General features: G+C 43.0%; 1 protein-coding gene across 2 annotated transcripts in view; it reads right to left on the reverse strand.

Annotated features, from left to right (window-relative positions):
* Positions 1–263: 263 nt before the first annotated feature.
* PELI2 (pellino E3 ubiquitin protein ligase family member 2) overlaps positions 264–18,176 on the reverse strand; it is a 118,390-nt gene continuing 100,477 nt past the window's right edge. The window contains exons 4-7 of one of the 2 annotated variants that reach the window (XM_082275953.1): positions 14,843–14,944; positions 6,396–6,590; positions 5,059–5,247; positions 264–1,147 (exon numbers count right to left, since the gene is read on the reverse strand). In XM_082275953.1, the coding sequence (XP_082132079.1) occupies positions 581–1,147; positions 5,059–5,247; positions 6,396–6,590; positions 14,843–14,944 (1,053 nt within the window). In that variant the 3' untranslated portion in view covers positions 264–580. The remainder of the gene's footprint in view (positions 1,148–5,058; positions 5,248–6,395; positions 6,591–14,842; positions 14,945–18,176) is intronic. The other variant, XM_082275954.1, reaches the window with a different exon arrangement.

Here is an 18,176-nt window from a genome sequence, read left to right on the forward strand (position 1 = left end):
AGCAACAAATAGTATCCTAGTGAATACTTTGTATTCAGGGAGTTTAACACTATTGGAAAGCAGCATTTGAGAAAACGCATCATGATGCGGGAATGGATGTTGCTTCAGGCTACTTTTCTCTAAAGACCAAAGGATAGAGATTGCATTGGGGTATAGCGCAACTGTGTTTTCATGAAGTTCCTTTAACACAATTGTTATACTGCAATCCCCTTCTAAATACTCCAGTTCTCAAGAATGATACACATCAATCATGTCAGCTTAACAGGACGCCAGTTAAAATAACCGCAAACAATTACCTTGCAAAGGGTCTGTATTAAAATTGATTTACAAATATAACAATCTGGACCAAAAAAAAAAATGTCAATGTTTAAGCTGCTGGTATGCATGCCAAAGTATTGACATCTGATCAATCTGAGAACCAAAAAAAAAAAAAAAAAAAATTTTTATAGTTTGATCCCCTTTAATAAAATTATAAAAAAGGTAAATTCTAGTATTAGTGGTGAAAATTTTCACAGTATTTTTTTCTTTTTTTGTTTTCATTTTTTTATTAACAAAACATTGTTATTTGTTATAAATATTATCAGTCAACGGGTCCCTGGAAAATAAGTTTAACGCAGCTTTCCTCGCCAGTCAACTGTGTCGCACAGAATGGGCAAGCAGCGTGAAATGCGTGGGTACCATGAGGAAGCGGAATCTGAGACCAGTATTTGGCAGTCTTCTCTGAACACACATGTCCACAAGGGCCGAAAGCATGTGTAGGAGGACCAGCATCTACATAAAAGCCAGCTTCGCAGCCCAGCCACAGAGGCACATAGGGTCCAATTGTTCGACACATGGGACATTCCCTCTCGTTGGCTTCTGCATCACTTCGATGACCCCAATTGTGATATCCATGCACATGGCCACAGGTAAGGTAAGCCCAAGGCTGTTTCTCTTCCACTACATCCTTGCGGTTCATACTAGGAAAAGCGAGTGTGTTTAATCCAACAGGACACTGAGGTCTGGCTGCATTTATCTCCTGTCTCAGGGCTTCAATGTGTTTTTGAGTTGGTGCATGAAACAAGCCATCTGCTGTTCTCCAAAGCAGGGTAGCCCCACACAAGTCAATAAGAGAACCATCCTGTAGAATGTTGGTTTCATTTTCCACCTACAAATAAATATAGAAGATTAGTAGCCACATAGGCAGTTATTCAGCAGAAGCACCTGTAAACATAGTCATTTATGTGGATAGGCAACAGAACAAAAAAAATGTGTTTTTGCCTATTCTTCATGGGATGAGGAACATGCACTACATGAATGAGAAACAGACTGCAAAGACCCTTTATTTAGAAAAGACCCTGAAAGAGAAAGGTTAAAGCAGGTACCCGCTTCACTTCTGCTGGATTAACAAATGAATCAAGCATAATCTCGGATCAACCGCTAATAGAAGGGACGACAGCTTGTGAATTAAAAGCTGTCGCAGCTGTATCAACCACTCGCCAGTGGACTGATAGTTTAGTCAGTCGGTGCAGTCCACGTGGCCAAAAACAAGCATAAATTAAGGAAGACTTCTGCTGGATTGCCTAGGCGATCAGAGTGTAAGTTCTCCTCCCCCTCTCCCTGCTCGCAGTCCTCTGGGACACATCACAGGTCCCAGGAGGCTGCTGGACAATTCACAAAGCATGTGCACTGGGCAACCGGCTGTGAAACCGCAAGCAGTCACAGCCGGCTGTCTACAGTTAAGATGCCAGTGCCGGGTACAGAAGGCAGGTGAAGAAAATTGGTTTGTGTGAGGATAGAATTGGATCCCTGGACAGGTAAGTGTCTGCTTATTGAAAATCATCAGCTACAGTGTTTGTAGCTGCTGACCTTTTTTTTTTTTTTACACCGGAGACTGCAATTTTTCAAACGCGATTTAAAAACAAACAAAAACTCATGAAAAAAAAAAAACACAATTTACCCTATTTTTTGTATAATATGAAAGAGAATGTTACGCTGAGTAAATGGATACCAAACGCTTTACAATTGTGCACACTCGTGGAATGGCGCCAAACTACAGTATTTGAAAATCTCCTTGGTGACAATTATACATTTTTACAGGTTACCAGTTTAGAGTTAAAGAGGTTCAGTGCTAGAATTATTGCTCTCGCTCTAGTGATTGCAGCCATACCTCACATGTGTGGTTTGAACATGGTTTACATAATTTTATTTTGTTTTATATTTACGCTTTCCCTATAATTTTATGATCACTATTATTTCTATTACAGGACATGTAAACATCCCTTGTAATAGGAATAGGGCATGACAGGTCCTCTTACAGAGAGATGATCTGTGGTCTATAAGTCCCCACATCTCTCCTCTATGCTGGATAGCCTGAGGGTGGGGGGGGGGGGTGAAAAAAAAAAATCGATGTCAGGCTTTTTCAGCAAAAAAAAAAAAAAAAGCCAGTGCTTACATCTGCCAGAGCAAGAAGTGACATCATGATGTCCTTTTTAGCCTCTGAAGGTCATAGATTGCCCCCTGGCCAGCGCTATGGTAGACCGCCACCGGCAGATTTATTCTCCAGCTCCTCTCCCACTGCCTGTAAATGCAATCAAACAGCTAACCAGCTCTGACCACTCCAAATAACTCCTTTGCCCTCTCTATCCCCATTTTGTTGCTAATACAGTAAAACCTTGGATTGCAAGCATAATTCGTTCTGGAAACATGCTTGTAATCCAAAGCACTCTTATATCAAAGCGAATTTCCCCATAAGAAATAATGGAAACTCCAATGATTCGTTCCACAAGTCCTTCAGTTTATAGTCTATATACAAAGATTATAGCAATGTGATAGGTTGTGTAACCATAAAATGTCCATCCACAATATGCAGCCTTCCCAAGGGGATTAGAAGCAAAATCTAGCAGAGCTACAGAATATAAGAGAGATGAGAGGCGCCTCTAAGTGTAGCAATATGATTACATTTAATGAAGGTTCAACATTTAGCAACTCACATGGTTGATGATTAAAATAGGCATATCTAAGCATGCAGGCATCCGGGGTAAAGCTGTCCACATAGACCATCTTCTGAACCACTGGCTCTCACCACTGTCAGTCTGCAATCATGACCGGGAAGAATACCCCGCAGTAGAGTGATCTGAAAGTGAGGCTTTGAATCACTCGTGGAGTGTAGCGGGGAAGGGATGATGAAGATGGCACTGCGGAGGATGGTCTATGTGAACAGCTTTACCCCAGATGCCTGCATGCTTAGATGTGTCTGTTTTAATCATCAACCATGTGAGTTGATAAATATTGAACCTTCATTAAATGTAACCATATTGCTACACTTTAGAGGCTCCTCTCTTCTTTTTTATACATGACGCTACTTGTATATCAAGTCAAAATGTATTTTAAAAATTTGCTTGTCTTGCAAAGCACTCTCAAACCAAGTTACTCTAAAAGCGCCGGTTCACACTAGCGCGACGCTACTTTCAGGGGCGACCTCCGAGATCGCGGTGCGAGCAGCGCACCACGACCTCTGAGCGGCCGCCACGGACTTCATAACATTGAAGTCTATGGCGGTCGCCTCCTGGTCGCCCCAAAGAAGCTCCGGACCCTTTTTCTAGGTCGGAGCGACTTGTGTCGCTCCTATTAGAACGGGTCCACAGCTTCCCTATGGGAGGCGACATGCGGCGACCTGTGAGGCGACCAGGTCGCCCTAGTGTGAACCGAGGCTCAAACCAAGGTTTTACTGTATTTGTTTTTTTAAGGCTGGCAGTTATTTGGTTTTCCTTTTCATTTTCAATGGTTTTGTTTGTTTTTTCAGTGATGCATAGAAAAAGGTAAAAAAAAAAAAAAAAAAAAAAAATTTAAATTTGCAAATCTTTGCTATGCTTTGCAGTAGAAACAATTTAGTGGAATTTTACAATGACATTCATTTGTATATTAATTTAATTTTAAATGACATATTACCAATGCTGTTACTGGACAGCACAGGTTTGGCATCTAATCAGCTGTGTTCAATCACTGAGTTCTCTGTACATTGGAACAGCGATCTGGCTGTTTCTTCTCCCGGCAAAGCAAGACAGCCCAGATGGTAGTTAAAGCCGCATACATTACAAATTTTTTTAGGCACACAGTTACCCCTTGATTGCCCCTAGATGTTAACCCCTTCCCAGCCATTGTCATTAGTACAATGTCAGTGTTATCACGGATTATTTTATTAGTGTCCCTAGCGACGTCAGTGTCAGTTAGTGACCCTCTCAGATAGTGTCTGTTAGCACCAGATTTCCCACCACCCTATCACAGTCCCACTTAAAGTTGCCGATAGCTGTGCAAATTCCAGTATATATACACCATTATTTAAAGACGCTATAACTTCAGTACAAACCAATTAATATACACTTTTTTTTTTTTTTTAACCAAAGACGTAGCAGAATCAATTTTGGCCTCAATTTATGAAGAAATGTTTTTCTATTGGATATGTTTTATAACAGAAACAAGAGCGAAAATTTTGGAAGAAACTATATGGTCTGGTTACATTTATATAATAAAATATAAAAAACCCAGCAGTGATCAAATACATCCAAAAAAACGGATTTTTGCCTTGACCATAAAATATTTTTCTCTGAAGTTCATTGACAGACGCAGCTTCATATTCTTCTAGTGTCCTACTCCTGTAGGGGGCAGCATAACCCAATGGTTAAGACGAATATGGATCTGCGTCGTCTGTCAATGAACGATAGAGAGAAAAGTTCTATTTGTGGGGAAAACATTTATTTGGGTACAGTATACCATGACCGTACCATTGTCACTAGCAAAAATGATCTGGTCATGAAGTGGGTAAAAACCTTCTGTAGGTCAAGTGGTTAAACAGACACTGTTCAAAATAGAAAAAAAAAAAAAAAAAGATTTTCAAACCCTTTCTTCCCAATAGATTACACACAAAAAATGTTTGCAAGAAAATATTGATGAAAGAAAGCCAAGTAATAAAGTGATCACCAAATAAGCAGGCCCCTAGTGGAAATGGAAATCTTTCTCTGGTCCATAAAAGGCATAAAAAGGTATGAGAATTGAAGTGAACAAAGCTAAAAGTCTTACAAGTTTTCCTCTTTGCTGAGCTGATCTGGTTTCTCTGAGAGTGTACACATCACCGCAGACTGAAATTTCTCTCCAAACACCAGGCTTAGATTCATCAGTGAAACCCCCTTTTGGATGCATTACAAGAACACCATTGGTGGTTAGTCCATCCATGTGACCATCAGGATTCTTCCACTTAGCTGCTTTCTCCTAACAGTAGAAGAAAACAATGGTTAACACTGAGCACACTTCATGTAGAGACGTACTCTGGTCTAAATAAGAAAGAAACCTTTTCCACTAAGGATTCATATACAAAGCCATCTCATAGAACACCTGGGGCCGAGTGCCAGTACACTAGAACTATATGGTATTCATGGATTTAAAAATGGAACTTCACCCTCTCAGTCAACACAATTTTTAATCCATATGCTGCTAGCATTAGTAAATAGATAAAACAGTAAATCATACTTTCCTTTTTTTTTCATTTCTTCAGCTACTTCCTGGTTTCTGGCCTAGGCAAATGAGGTCATACATCCCAGGAGCCTTCAAGTGGGGTTTACCAAGCTAAGTACACCCTCCTGAATGCATGCATGTCTGAGGTAAGGGCAGATGGATTCCACGGAGTAAATGCTACATGAATCATCTATCTGCCCTTACTGCAGATGGCCAAGGTTAGAGATGCTAGGGAGCGTTTATCAACGTTATTTACCAGCAAAATAAAGCATGAGGACATGGGTGGATGGGGGGGGGGGGGGGTTTGTTGTGAATAATAAAAGTGAATTAAACAGCATTTTTGGTTTGTGGTGCGCAAATTGAGCGTAGTTCCGCTTTAAGGATGACCACAAATCTCAATCATTGCTGACACATGGATCTAGCAGAAGGATCGGCTGCCATCTCTGGTGGTCTCTGACTAAAAGGGGCTCCAAAGGCTCTAGAAATTCTGAACTCTTGATGAAAACCTAGCATTTTCTCACTTCCTGCTGTGCCTACCCCGCAGTGTTCTCTCCTAAGAATTCATATTCCGGTATAAACCGTAAAAAGCAAGGCATTTTTACATGTTAAAAAAAATAAACAAGAGATTTGAGAAAGAGCACAGACCATAATCTTTTCCAGGCTTGGATGTTCTTTTGTACACCTAGGGCTTGCATTATTGAACAGCACAGGGCACTTTCCCATAATTTATTATGGAAGGAACTTCCATGAGTCAAGTGTACAACAGTTTTACAGGCACGGTTCCTATGGTGTCCTATATGTTCTAATAAAACGTCTTCCCTAACCTCATGCTTTCATTGTAGAATCAAATATATTAACAGGTAAAAAGAAGAACTCTCAATCATTAGTTTATGACCGACACTTACACCGAGAAATATATTTTTGGAGGAGTCAAATCCTGCGGCATAAATTCTAGCTGTATATGGTGGATTCCTATCGCAGACTATTCGACAAGCGAACCTGGAGATGGTACTTTGTGTGATCTGAGTCTCATCATTCTGGTTACCAGAAACTGTGTCCGTCACTACAAAGTCGATTGGACTTTCTGTTGACCTTCCAATCTGGAAAAAGAAAAGCAACATGTATGATTCCTTTAAGAAGACAGCAAACCTTATACATACAGCTGGGCTCACATCAATAACATAGCAAATACTGGCCACTATCCAACTACTAGAGCAAGGGTCTCTAAACTTTCTAAACAAAGGGCCAATTTTTTTTTTTTATTTGCCCTGAAAACTGTAGAAGGGCCTGACTGTGGTCAGCGGGAGTGGAAATTTTCGTGGAATCAGTAGGAGTAAACATCACTAAATATGGCATCAGCTGGAGGAATAGTGCCCCCATCATTGGGAGGATTGCCCCATTGTTGAGGTCTACGGGAGAAATGGTGCCCCATTGTAGATGTCAGTTGGCAGAAAAGTGTCGTGTCAGCGGGAGAATAGTGCCCCGATGGTCGGATAAAGGCAAGCAAAGGGCCACATCCATCCCCCAGGTTGGAGACCACTTTACTATTGGAAAAGGCAGTCCTTCAGTTTGCATCTCTTTGGGAAGAGTTCGGAATCTCTGTTGTGGATTTTTTTTTTTTAACCACTTTACTACCGCTTACGGGAATACTACTGCGGCAGAGTGGCTCGTTCCCGTCCAGTCACGTAGTATTAACGTGACTGGACTCCTCCCCTTCTGGGCGGCGCTTGCGCGCCGCCGGAGGCTCGCTCCCGCTGTTTTCATTCACAGCGGGAGTCGGGCCAGGGGAGGAGCAGCGGCGATCGCCGCTGCTCTTACCCGATCGTCGGGGATCGAGTCTGGAGATCCGCCCGCTGTGTGTAAACACAGCGGGCGGATCTCCATAGTGACAGGGAGTGACAGATCGGACTGTTCAGCATAGCTGGACATCCGATCTGTCCATGAATCACATAGTCACCTCCCCCCCTACACGTCAGTAAGCACCAGGCATACATTAACCCCTCCCTCTCCAATAAAATTAACCCCTTCCCTGCCAGTGTCATTTTTACAGTAACAGTGCATATATATAGCACTGATTACTGCAGTAATGTCACTGGTACCCCCAAAAGTGTCAAAAATGTCAGTCAGGGGTCCGGTCTGTCCGCCGCAATGTCGCAGTCCCGCAAAAAAAAAATCGCAGATCGCCGCCATTACGCGTTAAAAAAAAAACACCAAAAATGACAGAAATCTTTCCCTTTGTTAGTAAACGCAATAACTTTTGCGCAAACCAATCAAAATACGCTTATTGCGATTTTTTTTACCAAACATATGTAGCATAAAACAAATTGGCAAAAAACTTTTAAAAAAATTGGTTTTTACATCTTTTTTGGGGGGAATTTCATATAAAAAAATGTGAAAAATAGTTATTTTTTCAAAATAAACGCTCTTTTTTTGTTTATAGCGCAAAAAGTAAAAATCGCACAGGTGATCAAATACCACCAAAAGAAAGCTCTGTTTGTGGGAGAAAAAGGACGTAAATTTCGTTTGGGTACGGCGTCGCACGACCGCGCAATTGTCAGTTGAAGTCGCACAGCGCCGAATCGCAAAAAGTGGCCTGGACGGAAGACAGCAAAATCCTCCGGTTGTAAAGTGGTTAAATCAGTGAATGTGGATGCAGTATAGGGACCACTAGTACTTCTTACCACTTTTTAAAGTGAAACTAAAATCTATTTACTAAAACTGGAGTGTGCAAAATCTGGTGCAGCTGTGCATGGCAGCCAATCAGGTTCTAACTTCAGCTTGTTCAATTAAGCTTTGAAGAAAAAAAAAAAAAAAAAACCTGGAAACTGATTGGTTTCTATGCAGAATTGCATCAGATTTTGCGTTCTCCAGTTTTAGTAAATCCACCCCCTATCTGTCAAGGACGATGCCATCTTGGCCATAAGATCTGCGGTTCTGTTTAAGGATTTAATAACATTTACTGACATTTCTAACTTCGTCCTCCTTTTGGAAACTGTTAAAACTGGTGAGTTTAGTTCCACTTTAATGAATCAGATGCTAATCAGCATGGATTGTTTTGCAATAATTACAATTAGAGCTCACCTTACCTTGCCTCTTATCCCAGTATCAAAAATTGCAGAGAATATTTATAAAAAAATTGAAACACTAGAACTGTCAATAGCCTGCTCATTCCAAGCACATTACTGCTTTCATAAACTGCACTGTCCTACAAATTACAGCTGGAACCAAATTGCCACCCAAAGCAGTCTCATCCAATCCTTTAGGCATCTTCCACAAAAAGTAAGATATGCAAACCTGCCCATAATGAAAAGCGGTAGCTGAACGTTTGTTTTTTTTTTTTAACCACTGCCATACCGGACCATTTCTGGCACTCCGCTCCTGCATGTAGAAGTCATCTTTTTTTTTGCTAGAAAATTACTCAGAACGCCAAAACATTAAATATTTTAGCAGAGACCAAGGGGAAAAAAATGGTGGTCATTGCAACTTATGTCACGCTCTCTTTGTGCAGAACTTTTTCAAATGCGATTTTTTTTTTTTTTGGAGAAAAAAAAAAATACTAAAGTTAGATAGTGAAAGATGATGGTATGCCGAGTAAATAGATAACCAACATGTCATGCTTTAAAATTGTGCACACTCGTGGAATGACGCCAAACTTCGGTACTTAAACTCCACAGGCAAAGCTTTAAAAATGTTTACAGGTTACCAATTTAGAGTTAAGCCCCGTACACACGTACCGATGGTCGGCATACAAATGTTCCTCTTTTCTCCCCGGGATGTCGGTGTCTGCTGAAAAGTGCAAAGACAGCACAAGAATTTTGTCCGCCGACTGCAGAAGTGATGTCATGTAATGGTTAACTTTCCCTGTGTTTTCTATTTTCTGAGCATGCCCAGTCTTGCAAATCTGCGGTCTGTCGGCCGAATTGTGTACTGACAGGCGAACAATCGTCCGTTCTGGTGTCGGCATACAAATATTTTCATGTTTGCACGAAAGACTTTTGTCCGCGGATTGTGCGCAGACATCTGTCGGAGGCACCATACTAACACGCGTACAATCGGCAGATCCTTCGTCCACCGACGTTTGTATGCCGACGATCGGTACGTGTGTACGGGCCTTTACAGAGGAGGTCTTGGGCTAGAATTGCTGCTGACGCTTTGTGGCGATATCTCACATGTATGGATTGAACGCCATTTACATATGTGGCCGCGACGTATGCATGAGTTCCCTTCTGCATAAGAACACCCGGATATGGGGGCACTTTAAAAACATTTTTCGTATTGTTTATTTTTTTTAACACTAACTTCAATTTTTTTTTTTTTTGATCACTTTTCTTTCTATTACAAGGAATGTAAACATCCCTTGTAAAAGGAATAGTGAATGACAGATCCTCTTTATGGGGAGATCTAGGGCCAATAAAAAAAAAAAAAAAAAAAATAGATCTCGCTATCCAGCCGAGATCATGGCAGTATTAACAACTGTCAGGCCTTAGAACAGCTGGGCCTTACTCTCCGCATGGAGAAGACTATCAGCACCGGGCTTCCACTACTAAGTTCTTTAAAAGGTGTGGGGGATGTGGCTGGGCTCTCCTAGTATGGCCCCCACGGAATTGGTTATGGATCGACTGTTACTATAGCCTGTGGTTGTGGCTGGAGCGGTCTAGGGGGGCTCCGTTAGCTTTCAGATGTCTTCTCCTTTTCCTTTGTCAGTTTAGGGAGATCTGTCACCTATTGCTGTTGCCTATTTTTCTAATGTTGGATTATTAGTTACATTTCTTTGTATGTTTTGCGCCGATCTGTTGCCAGTGTGTACCATAAACTATTGTGCGTTCTCAATAAATCTTTCTTTGATTAAAAAAAAAAAAAACAACTGTCAGGCCGGGCGTGACGTCACGCCCAGGCCTCAGAGAGTCGAGACTGCCGTGGGCCATCTGGTCCTCGGCAGACTCTATGGTGTACTTCAGCCACCGGCGGATTCCTTCTCCATGTTCTCTGATAGCAGGGGCGAGCCGGTAGAAGCACCAGAAAGAGCATGGGAGAGCCGCCTGTAAAAACAATCAAGCGGCTTGACAGCCACTATGATGTTTCTTATGGTGAAGGGAATCGCCGGCAGGAAAACTGTATTTTTGTACGAACTTACCGTAAAATCCTTTAGAAGGAGCTGCGTCTGGCGATGAACTTCAGAGAAGTCAGACTATAGGGTTATGCTCCTATCAGAAAAAGGCTCTAGGCAGGAAAAAAGCTTAACCACACCCATGAGGGCTGTCCCTGCAGGCATAACCCCACACACCCTGCTATCATCAGTTTAGTTGCAAGCAGTGTTTAGAATAGAAAAAACCCCACTCCCTCAGAAGTAGAGGGGCGGGTGCTGTGTCGGTCGATGAACTTCAGAGAAAAGGATTTTATGGCAAGTTCTTACAAAAATCCAGTTTTCTCTATCGTTCGACAGACGCAGCTCCATCTAGTCCGATACTATAGGGATGTCCCAAAGCAGTATATTCATGAGAGGTGAAAAGACAACGCAAACAAAAACGTAACTCCCCAACCTTTCCTATAAAAGCCAAGACTGAAGTCCCAGCAGGAAGCTAGGTTCTATTCCTTAAACTAGGCAGAAACAAACTGTTTGATGAAAGCAGTGTGTGTGGGTTATGCCTGCAGGGACAGCCCCCATAGGCGCTGTTAAGCTTTTTTCCTACCTAGTGTGCCTATTCTTGATAGAAGGAGCATAACCCTAAAGTCTCTGACTAGATGGAGCTGTATCTGTCGATGACCGATAGAGAAGAAATTATATCTGAATGATGCCTGCAGCTGCAGGCATCATTCAGATATCCCCATTTAAAGCCCTGGACATCAAATGACGTCCAGCGCTAAGCAAGTGGTAAGTAAGTGGTTAAAAAGTGTACAGTATTTCATCCTTGGTAGGCACACTTGAGCAGTGGTAATTCTGACGTCAAATTTCAATTTAGTTTTAGTCCTGACTGAAATGTCATTTTAGTTTTAGTCACCTGCAGTTGTTTTAGTCGTATTTAGTCAACTAAATTTTGCAGTACATTTTAGTCGACTAAAATCGAATGGGTTTAGTTAAACTGCAATGCATTATTTAAGCATTTCTCTAGAATTTCCAAACTCACTATATACTCCTGGGGTAAAAAAAATAAATAAATAAATCTAAATACGTTACGATTTATGTAAGGCTTGAACAAACTGCACAGACACCGGGAAGTGGTGTGAGAAGACCTGTAATACTACACAGTGCTCTGGGCGTGTCATGAATCTGCAGTAATGTTCATGCCCGATTGTCTGCTTACCTCTCTGGTCTGTGTATCAGCTTTAGAGACTGTGCTGTCACAACTGTGTAAGTAATCTTCTCTCAGCATGGCTCTACCCCAGCCTCCAAAAGGAAACGCTATATTAACCCGCGCACTGCAAGCCAGCTTTGACTTAGCAACAATTGTGTAAAGGCTCCCCTGTGTGTTTCTTGCCGTGTGCTCTACGTCTGATCTCCATGTACTCACTTTGGCTTGTCCTTCTGACCATCCCTGTCTGCTTGTTGCCCAGACTTTCCCTTGTTTCCCTGGGCTGCTGCTTCCTCTCCATCCACAAGAGCCAGCCATGAGCTGGGAGACCCTGTGGGCCACGACCTGGAGACAGCTGCAGCCAAGTCCATCCTCACCATCAGAGGCCCTGGTGAAAACCTGCTGGCTCTTTAAACTCCGCGCCCTGGGGAATCTTATGCTCTAGCTCCCTGTCCAGGACCGTGGCTTCGACCCTGTGTAGCTTCTTCTCTTAGCCACGGACCCTTAGCAGAGCAGTCAGCCGTTGGGTTCACAACCTCTGCAGTGCGCCCCCCGTCACTTGGTTTGCAGGTGACCCTGACAGGGAGGTTGCCTGAGGAGGCCTGCACGTGCTGCACAGTGCTCCGAGGAGGACTGCACAGTGCTCCGAGGAGGACTGCACAGTGCTCCGAGGAGGACTGCACGCTGCTCCGAGGAGGACTGCACGCTGCTCCGAGGAGGACTGCACGCTGCTCCGAGGAGGACTGCACGCTGCTCCGAGGAGGACTGCACGCTGCTCCGAGGAGGACTGCACGCTGCTCCGAGGAGGACTGCACAGTGCTCTGAGGAGGCCTTTAAATGCTGCACAGTGCTCTGAGGAGGCCTTTAAATGCTGCACAGTGCTCTGGGCGGTCGGGACCCTCGGAAGGCCTTTAAAAAGGCAGAAGTGTTTTTTTATCCTAATGCTTTCTGTGCCCTCCTCATGGGTCACGGCTCCGTGTCTAAATGGACACAGGAAGCAGTGACTCGGCTCCGGTGCTCCCATGGAAAGCTGTTTGCTGTGGGGACACTCAACAGGAGGGAGGGGCCAGGAGAGCCGAAGAGGGACTTGAGAAGAGGAGGATCCCGGCCACTCTGTTCAGAACCAACTGCACAGAGCAGGTAAGTAGAACAGGTTTGTTATTTTTTTTCTGTTTTTTTTTTTTTTTAAAAGGAGACTTTACAATCACTTTAATGCACACCGTGCTCTTGACAGTCGTCTGAGGAGGCCTGTAATGCTGCACAGTGCTAAGCACACCACTAAGCTTGCTACAGTCGCTACCTTGCTTGCTAGGAGGGGAAGCACTCACTGGATTTACAGGGAGAGGTCCAAAGAAACCTGAAGTTCACATGGATAAAAGTCCTTCCCTTACATTTTTGTTCATTTTTCAACACAAGTCTTGGCCATTGCTCCCAGCCATTGCTCCCAGCACAGCAAGAAAAGTGACCACACATATGTATGTGCTTTTATGGCTAGCATGGTCAGTTTGAAATAGGAAAGCGAGAGAACTTGGCAGGATCACTAGGAATTTCACACAAAGAAACCGGATACTTTTTAAAACAAGTACATAGTACAACAGGCACATATAAGGAATATGAAATGTTGGGGTAACATACTGTACTTGTTAATCAGTGTCCATTGTGATGTTTAAAACCAGCTATATCAATTGGAGCGCCTGTTTATAGAAAACCCAAGTCTCATCTAATGTCGGATGTCAAATGGGTAGGATCCATATTCAAGTAGAGCCACTGATTGGCTGACTTTGCCTGAATTACACACACTGACAGATCACATAACCTGCCAGCCAGAGGGACTCTGAACTATTCACAAGCATTACATACATACACCGAAATGAAATTCTTGGCCGAAGCCGAATAATAATGAAATGTTTGGCCGAAGGCCGAATACCGAACGCGGTGTTACGCATTTTTTCCATTTATTTTGCCAATTTTTTGTCCTCTCTCTTGTCCTCTCATGTCTCACTCTCTCTCTCTTGTCCTCTCATGTCTCTCTCTCGTCCTCTCATGTCTCTCTCTCCCTAAATGTTACTGTAGGGAATGGGATTCAGTGCACACTGCAGCCTTGTACCATAGGGTTAATGTTAGTGACACTGTAGGGATTGGGAAGGATGCTGGGAATGGAAATCAGGAAGCATGCAGGCAGCCTTGTAAATTTTAATTGCAGATACAGGGCACTGGGCAGGTCAGGGTTAATGTGGTAACATCAATTACTCAGTGACAGTCAGTGTCAGTGTGGACTCGATCAGATTATACAGTGACAGAGTCAGTCATAGTGGTGGTAGTAGGAGGCTGGAGGTGGACTAGTAGGAGCCTGGAAAGGAGCATAGCCGCATACATACATTACTCACTCGTGCACTGCAGCCCGCCCCACACATTCAGTGAGTCTTACTCTCCTCCCTAGTTTTTTCAATGGCACATTCAGGAAGCCAATCACGCCGTGAGTAGCGACACAGCGGAACCAATCAGGTGTGCAGGCACGCGTGATTGGTTCGCTGTGCAGCTAATCACGGCGTGATTGGCTTCCTGAATGTGCCATTAAAAAAACTAGGGAGGAGAGTAAGACTCACTGAATGTGTGTGGCAGGGGTGCAGTGCACGAGTGAGTAATGTATGTATGCTCACCGCTGAAGTGTCCCGGCTTCCCCTGCCTAACACGGAAGTCTGTGAGTCCTCCTGTCCTCCTCCGAGTCCCTTCCCCCTGTAAATATCGTGACCTCGGCGATATGAATATCGCCTACGGCCACAGAACGATAGTCGATATCATATCGACTATCGTTCAGCCCTATTGTTCGGCACAAAATTATTCGGCCTTTTGACTTATTCGGCCGAACACCGAAAGTGCCATTCTCTCTATTTTCGGCCGAATAATGTTCGGCCGCCGAATATTCGGTGCATCCCTAATTTGGACACAAAAAGGGGAGGTGGCCATAGATTATCCTTACCGATTAGGCTTTCTAAATCAACAAAGAAATCAAGAATAGCCCAACAAAATTACCTATTAATGAACACAGTGTTTAAATGTACCTGAAACATATCTGTGTCTTTATCGTGAGAATATTCCACAACAACTGTCTGATTTCGGGATAATGTGTAGGAGATGCTGTGTTGACCTCTACTGCTGAATGCCTGCGGAGAAAAAAAAAAAGAAATTAAGTTTTCATTGATCACACTTAATGAGGCTCTTCCACAGTAAATGCCATAATTTCCTGAATACATTTTCTACTATAATTCCTCCAGGGAAGGGGGGAAAAAGTGAAGGATAACCGTTTATAATTAAGCTTTTGGCAGCCTTAACACATCTCTATCTTTTGATAATTAAAATACAGATATTTTTGCATAGACCCAGTTTTTATTCTTTTATTTCATAAACACTCCTCAAAACAAAATATATTGGGTGAGCTAAATAATAACGTACGGTAAGCCTAGGTAAGCCTGAAAGCCACAGATTTATTTAGTTGTTTTCAACCCCTTCAAGACAGCACAATGTAAAAAAATTTCAGGCTTGATCAACTCTTACAAATTCTGCTTCCATGGAGAGGTAACTTAAAAGTGTTACTAAACCCACAACCATAAAATGAGTGTGTGTATATGCAGTAAAGCATGCTGGTTATATTCACTGTGGACTGTTTTGTAAGCAATTTATGAATTGTAATTGACATTTCCCAATTTTGGGCATTTATACTTGTATATGCATTGTTACTTTCATATATATTCTTTCTGTAGACTACCGATTGTACCATCTCCTGAAGAAGTGTATTCAACACGAAACGCGTAGAGCATATATGGATGCAATCTCTACGAATTATGTATTTGTATCATGATTTACAACTATTTTTGTGTTCATTATTGTACATCTTTCTACATGTGTTGGTCATTTTTGAATCACATTCATGCAACCCACTGTCATTATCCTTTATCATCTTTTGTATTACATGAAAACATAAAATCAAAAAGTAGACTCTTAGGTGTATTGTTTCATTATGTGTATACTTTTCCTATTTTTTTTGTCATTATGGTCATCCTTCGGTCACATAACTCATTTAAAGCGGAGTTCCAGCCTAACCGCACACTCACCTGTCCCCCGGTCCAGCGGTGCGCCGTTTTCTCTGCGGCGCCGGCATCACTGATGTGGGCACCCGGCTGTGACAGTTTGCGGCTTCACACCCGGGTACGCACTGTGCATGCGCAAGTTGCGCTATGCGTCGTGATTGGCCGGCAATCTTCTGGGACCTCTGACATGTCCCAGAAGATTGCAGGGAGGGAGGGAGAGAGGAGAACTTCCGCTCAGGGCACCGCGGCGCTCCGAGCGGAAGTGGGAGCAGGTACCTGTCAAAACTAGGTACCCGCTCCCCCCCCAAAAAAAAAATGACATGCCAAATGTGGCGTGTTAGGACTATTTAAAGAGGAAGTTCCACTTTTGGGTGGAACTCCGCTTTAAAGTCCCAAAACCTTCCTTTTTGTCTGTGGAATCTAAAGGGGTTAAATCTATGCATTGTGTAAAAAGGCTGTTTTAACCTATCTTCACTGATCCTCCCCATCTTCCACAGTCCCCCAATCCATCTCCTGATAAGACAGAGCCTTTGTCGTCACTCTGCACATGCTCAGAGAATCTTCTCCCTGCACCCGCTGTCACAATTTGAAAACCACATGGCCGTGCAGGGCTCCGCCCACACAACCGATTCATTCATTCATTCACTTCTGTCAGCTGTTGATTGCTTGTAGCGCTCGATGATCCGCGAGGGTGCTGCGAGTGTACAGGCATACCCCGTTTTAAGTACACTCACTTTACGTACACTCGCGAGTACGGACACAGCTTGGTCAGCTTGGCATGGCATTACTCCCAGTTTTTAACATTGGCGTCTATGGGAAATCTTGGTCAGCTTGACATGGCACTACTACCAAACCATAAGTGACAGGGATACCAAACTTAGGGAGCAATGTGAGGAGACCCAGGACTACAACGTATCCTATTTGTGCCAGCCAGCATTCCTAGGAAATGAAAAAAGGTATTGCTTCACTTTAAGTACATTTTCGTTTTACATACATGCTCTGGTCCCATTGTGTACTTAAAAGCGGGGTATGCCTGTATTGAGCTTTCTGGACATCAGTAACTGTCTGCCTGTATCGGAGGCCGAAAAAAAGCCTGACAATTGCACCCACAACCTGCTGATAGTGGGTGCAATACTTTACAATGAATAAATGCACAGTTTTTTTTGGAGACTGGCTAATTGTGAAAACTGATTAAATGTAGCGAATGAAACGTCTGAAAGAACTAGGCAATAATATTTATGACTAAACGATTGTGTGTAACCGATTCCTTCATAAATTATGTACCATCCGCTCAAGCCCACTATGGGAATTAATTAATGAATACACAGCAATAGGAGATCGATCCTAACCTGAATCCAGGCACAGCAGCACAACTTAAAGAATATAAATAAAAAATAAACATTTTATTTCACCTGACAAAATACAAGCATTTCATTTTTTGAAAAGTAGTAGTGGTCGCGGCCAGGACAAGAAAAAATGTAATAATTTCGCTTTTTTTTCTCTTTAGAAAAACAAATATATGTCCATAACAGAACTGAAAAGGAACGGCACAGCAGACTTGTTCTGAACAGATTTGTGTTCTTTCGTTTTTTGGCATGGTACTGTAAATCAAATATAAGAAACAAAGAGCCTGTAACCTGCTAACAGAGCTCGGTGCACCCTCCACACATTATCCACTAGCTGGCTTGCCTTGTTTACATCTCATTCCATCACATATCCCAAAAATAAGAGAATTGTTCCTCATTTTTGACAGTGGGCAGAGCCATGTGACTTAATGTATACATCCAGAAGTGCTAGGGTATAGTGCAAATGAAAACGAATATAGAGCCACTTAAAACCTACAGCTGTTTATGGGTATTTGCTCACCATCAGTACAGTGTATGTAGGGAACCAATGGCTTACTAATGCCTCGTTTCCACTGAGCGGAACGGTTCGGGTCGGTACAGTTTGCAAGGGTTAGAATGGTCCGGCCTATTCAGTTGAGCGTTTCCACTACAAGTCGGGCCACCAGGGACCATGCGGGGTTTACACCAAATGAGGTGTTTGTTTTGCTCTTTCATTTGACGTGAGCTTTGAAGTTTTCCTGTCCGCCAATCAGTGGAATCTATCGTGTGGCGCCAGTAGCTCCGCCCTAACCGTACCATTTCCTATGGCCCTACATCTGAAGCAGGACCAGGAATGGTGCGGTTTGGTTCGGTTGTATGGGCCACTTTCATAATGGAAACACTCAAATTAGCGTACCGTACCGAACCGACCCGAACTGCTCAGTGGAAACGAGGCAATAGAGTAGGGCTTGGGATCCAATGAG

The sequence above is a fragment of the Pelophylax lessonae genome (assembly GCF_965119305.1).
Source record: "Pelophylax lessonae genome assembly, chromosome: 13".
Classification (NCBI taxonomy): Eukaryota; Metazoa; Chordata; class Amphibia; order Anura; family Ranidae; genus Pelophylax; species Pelophylax lessonae.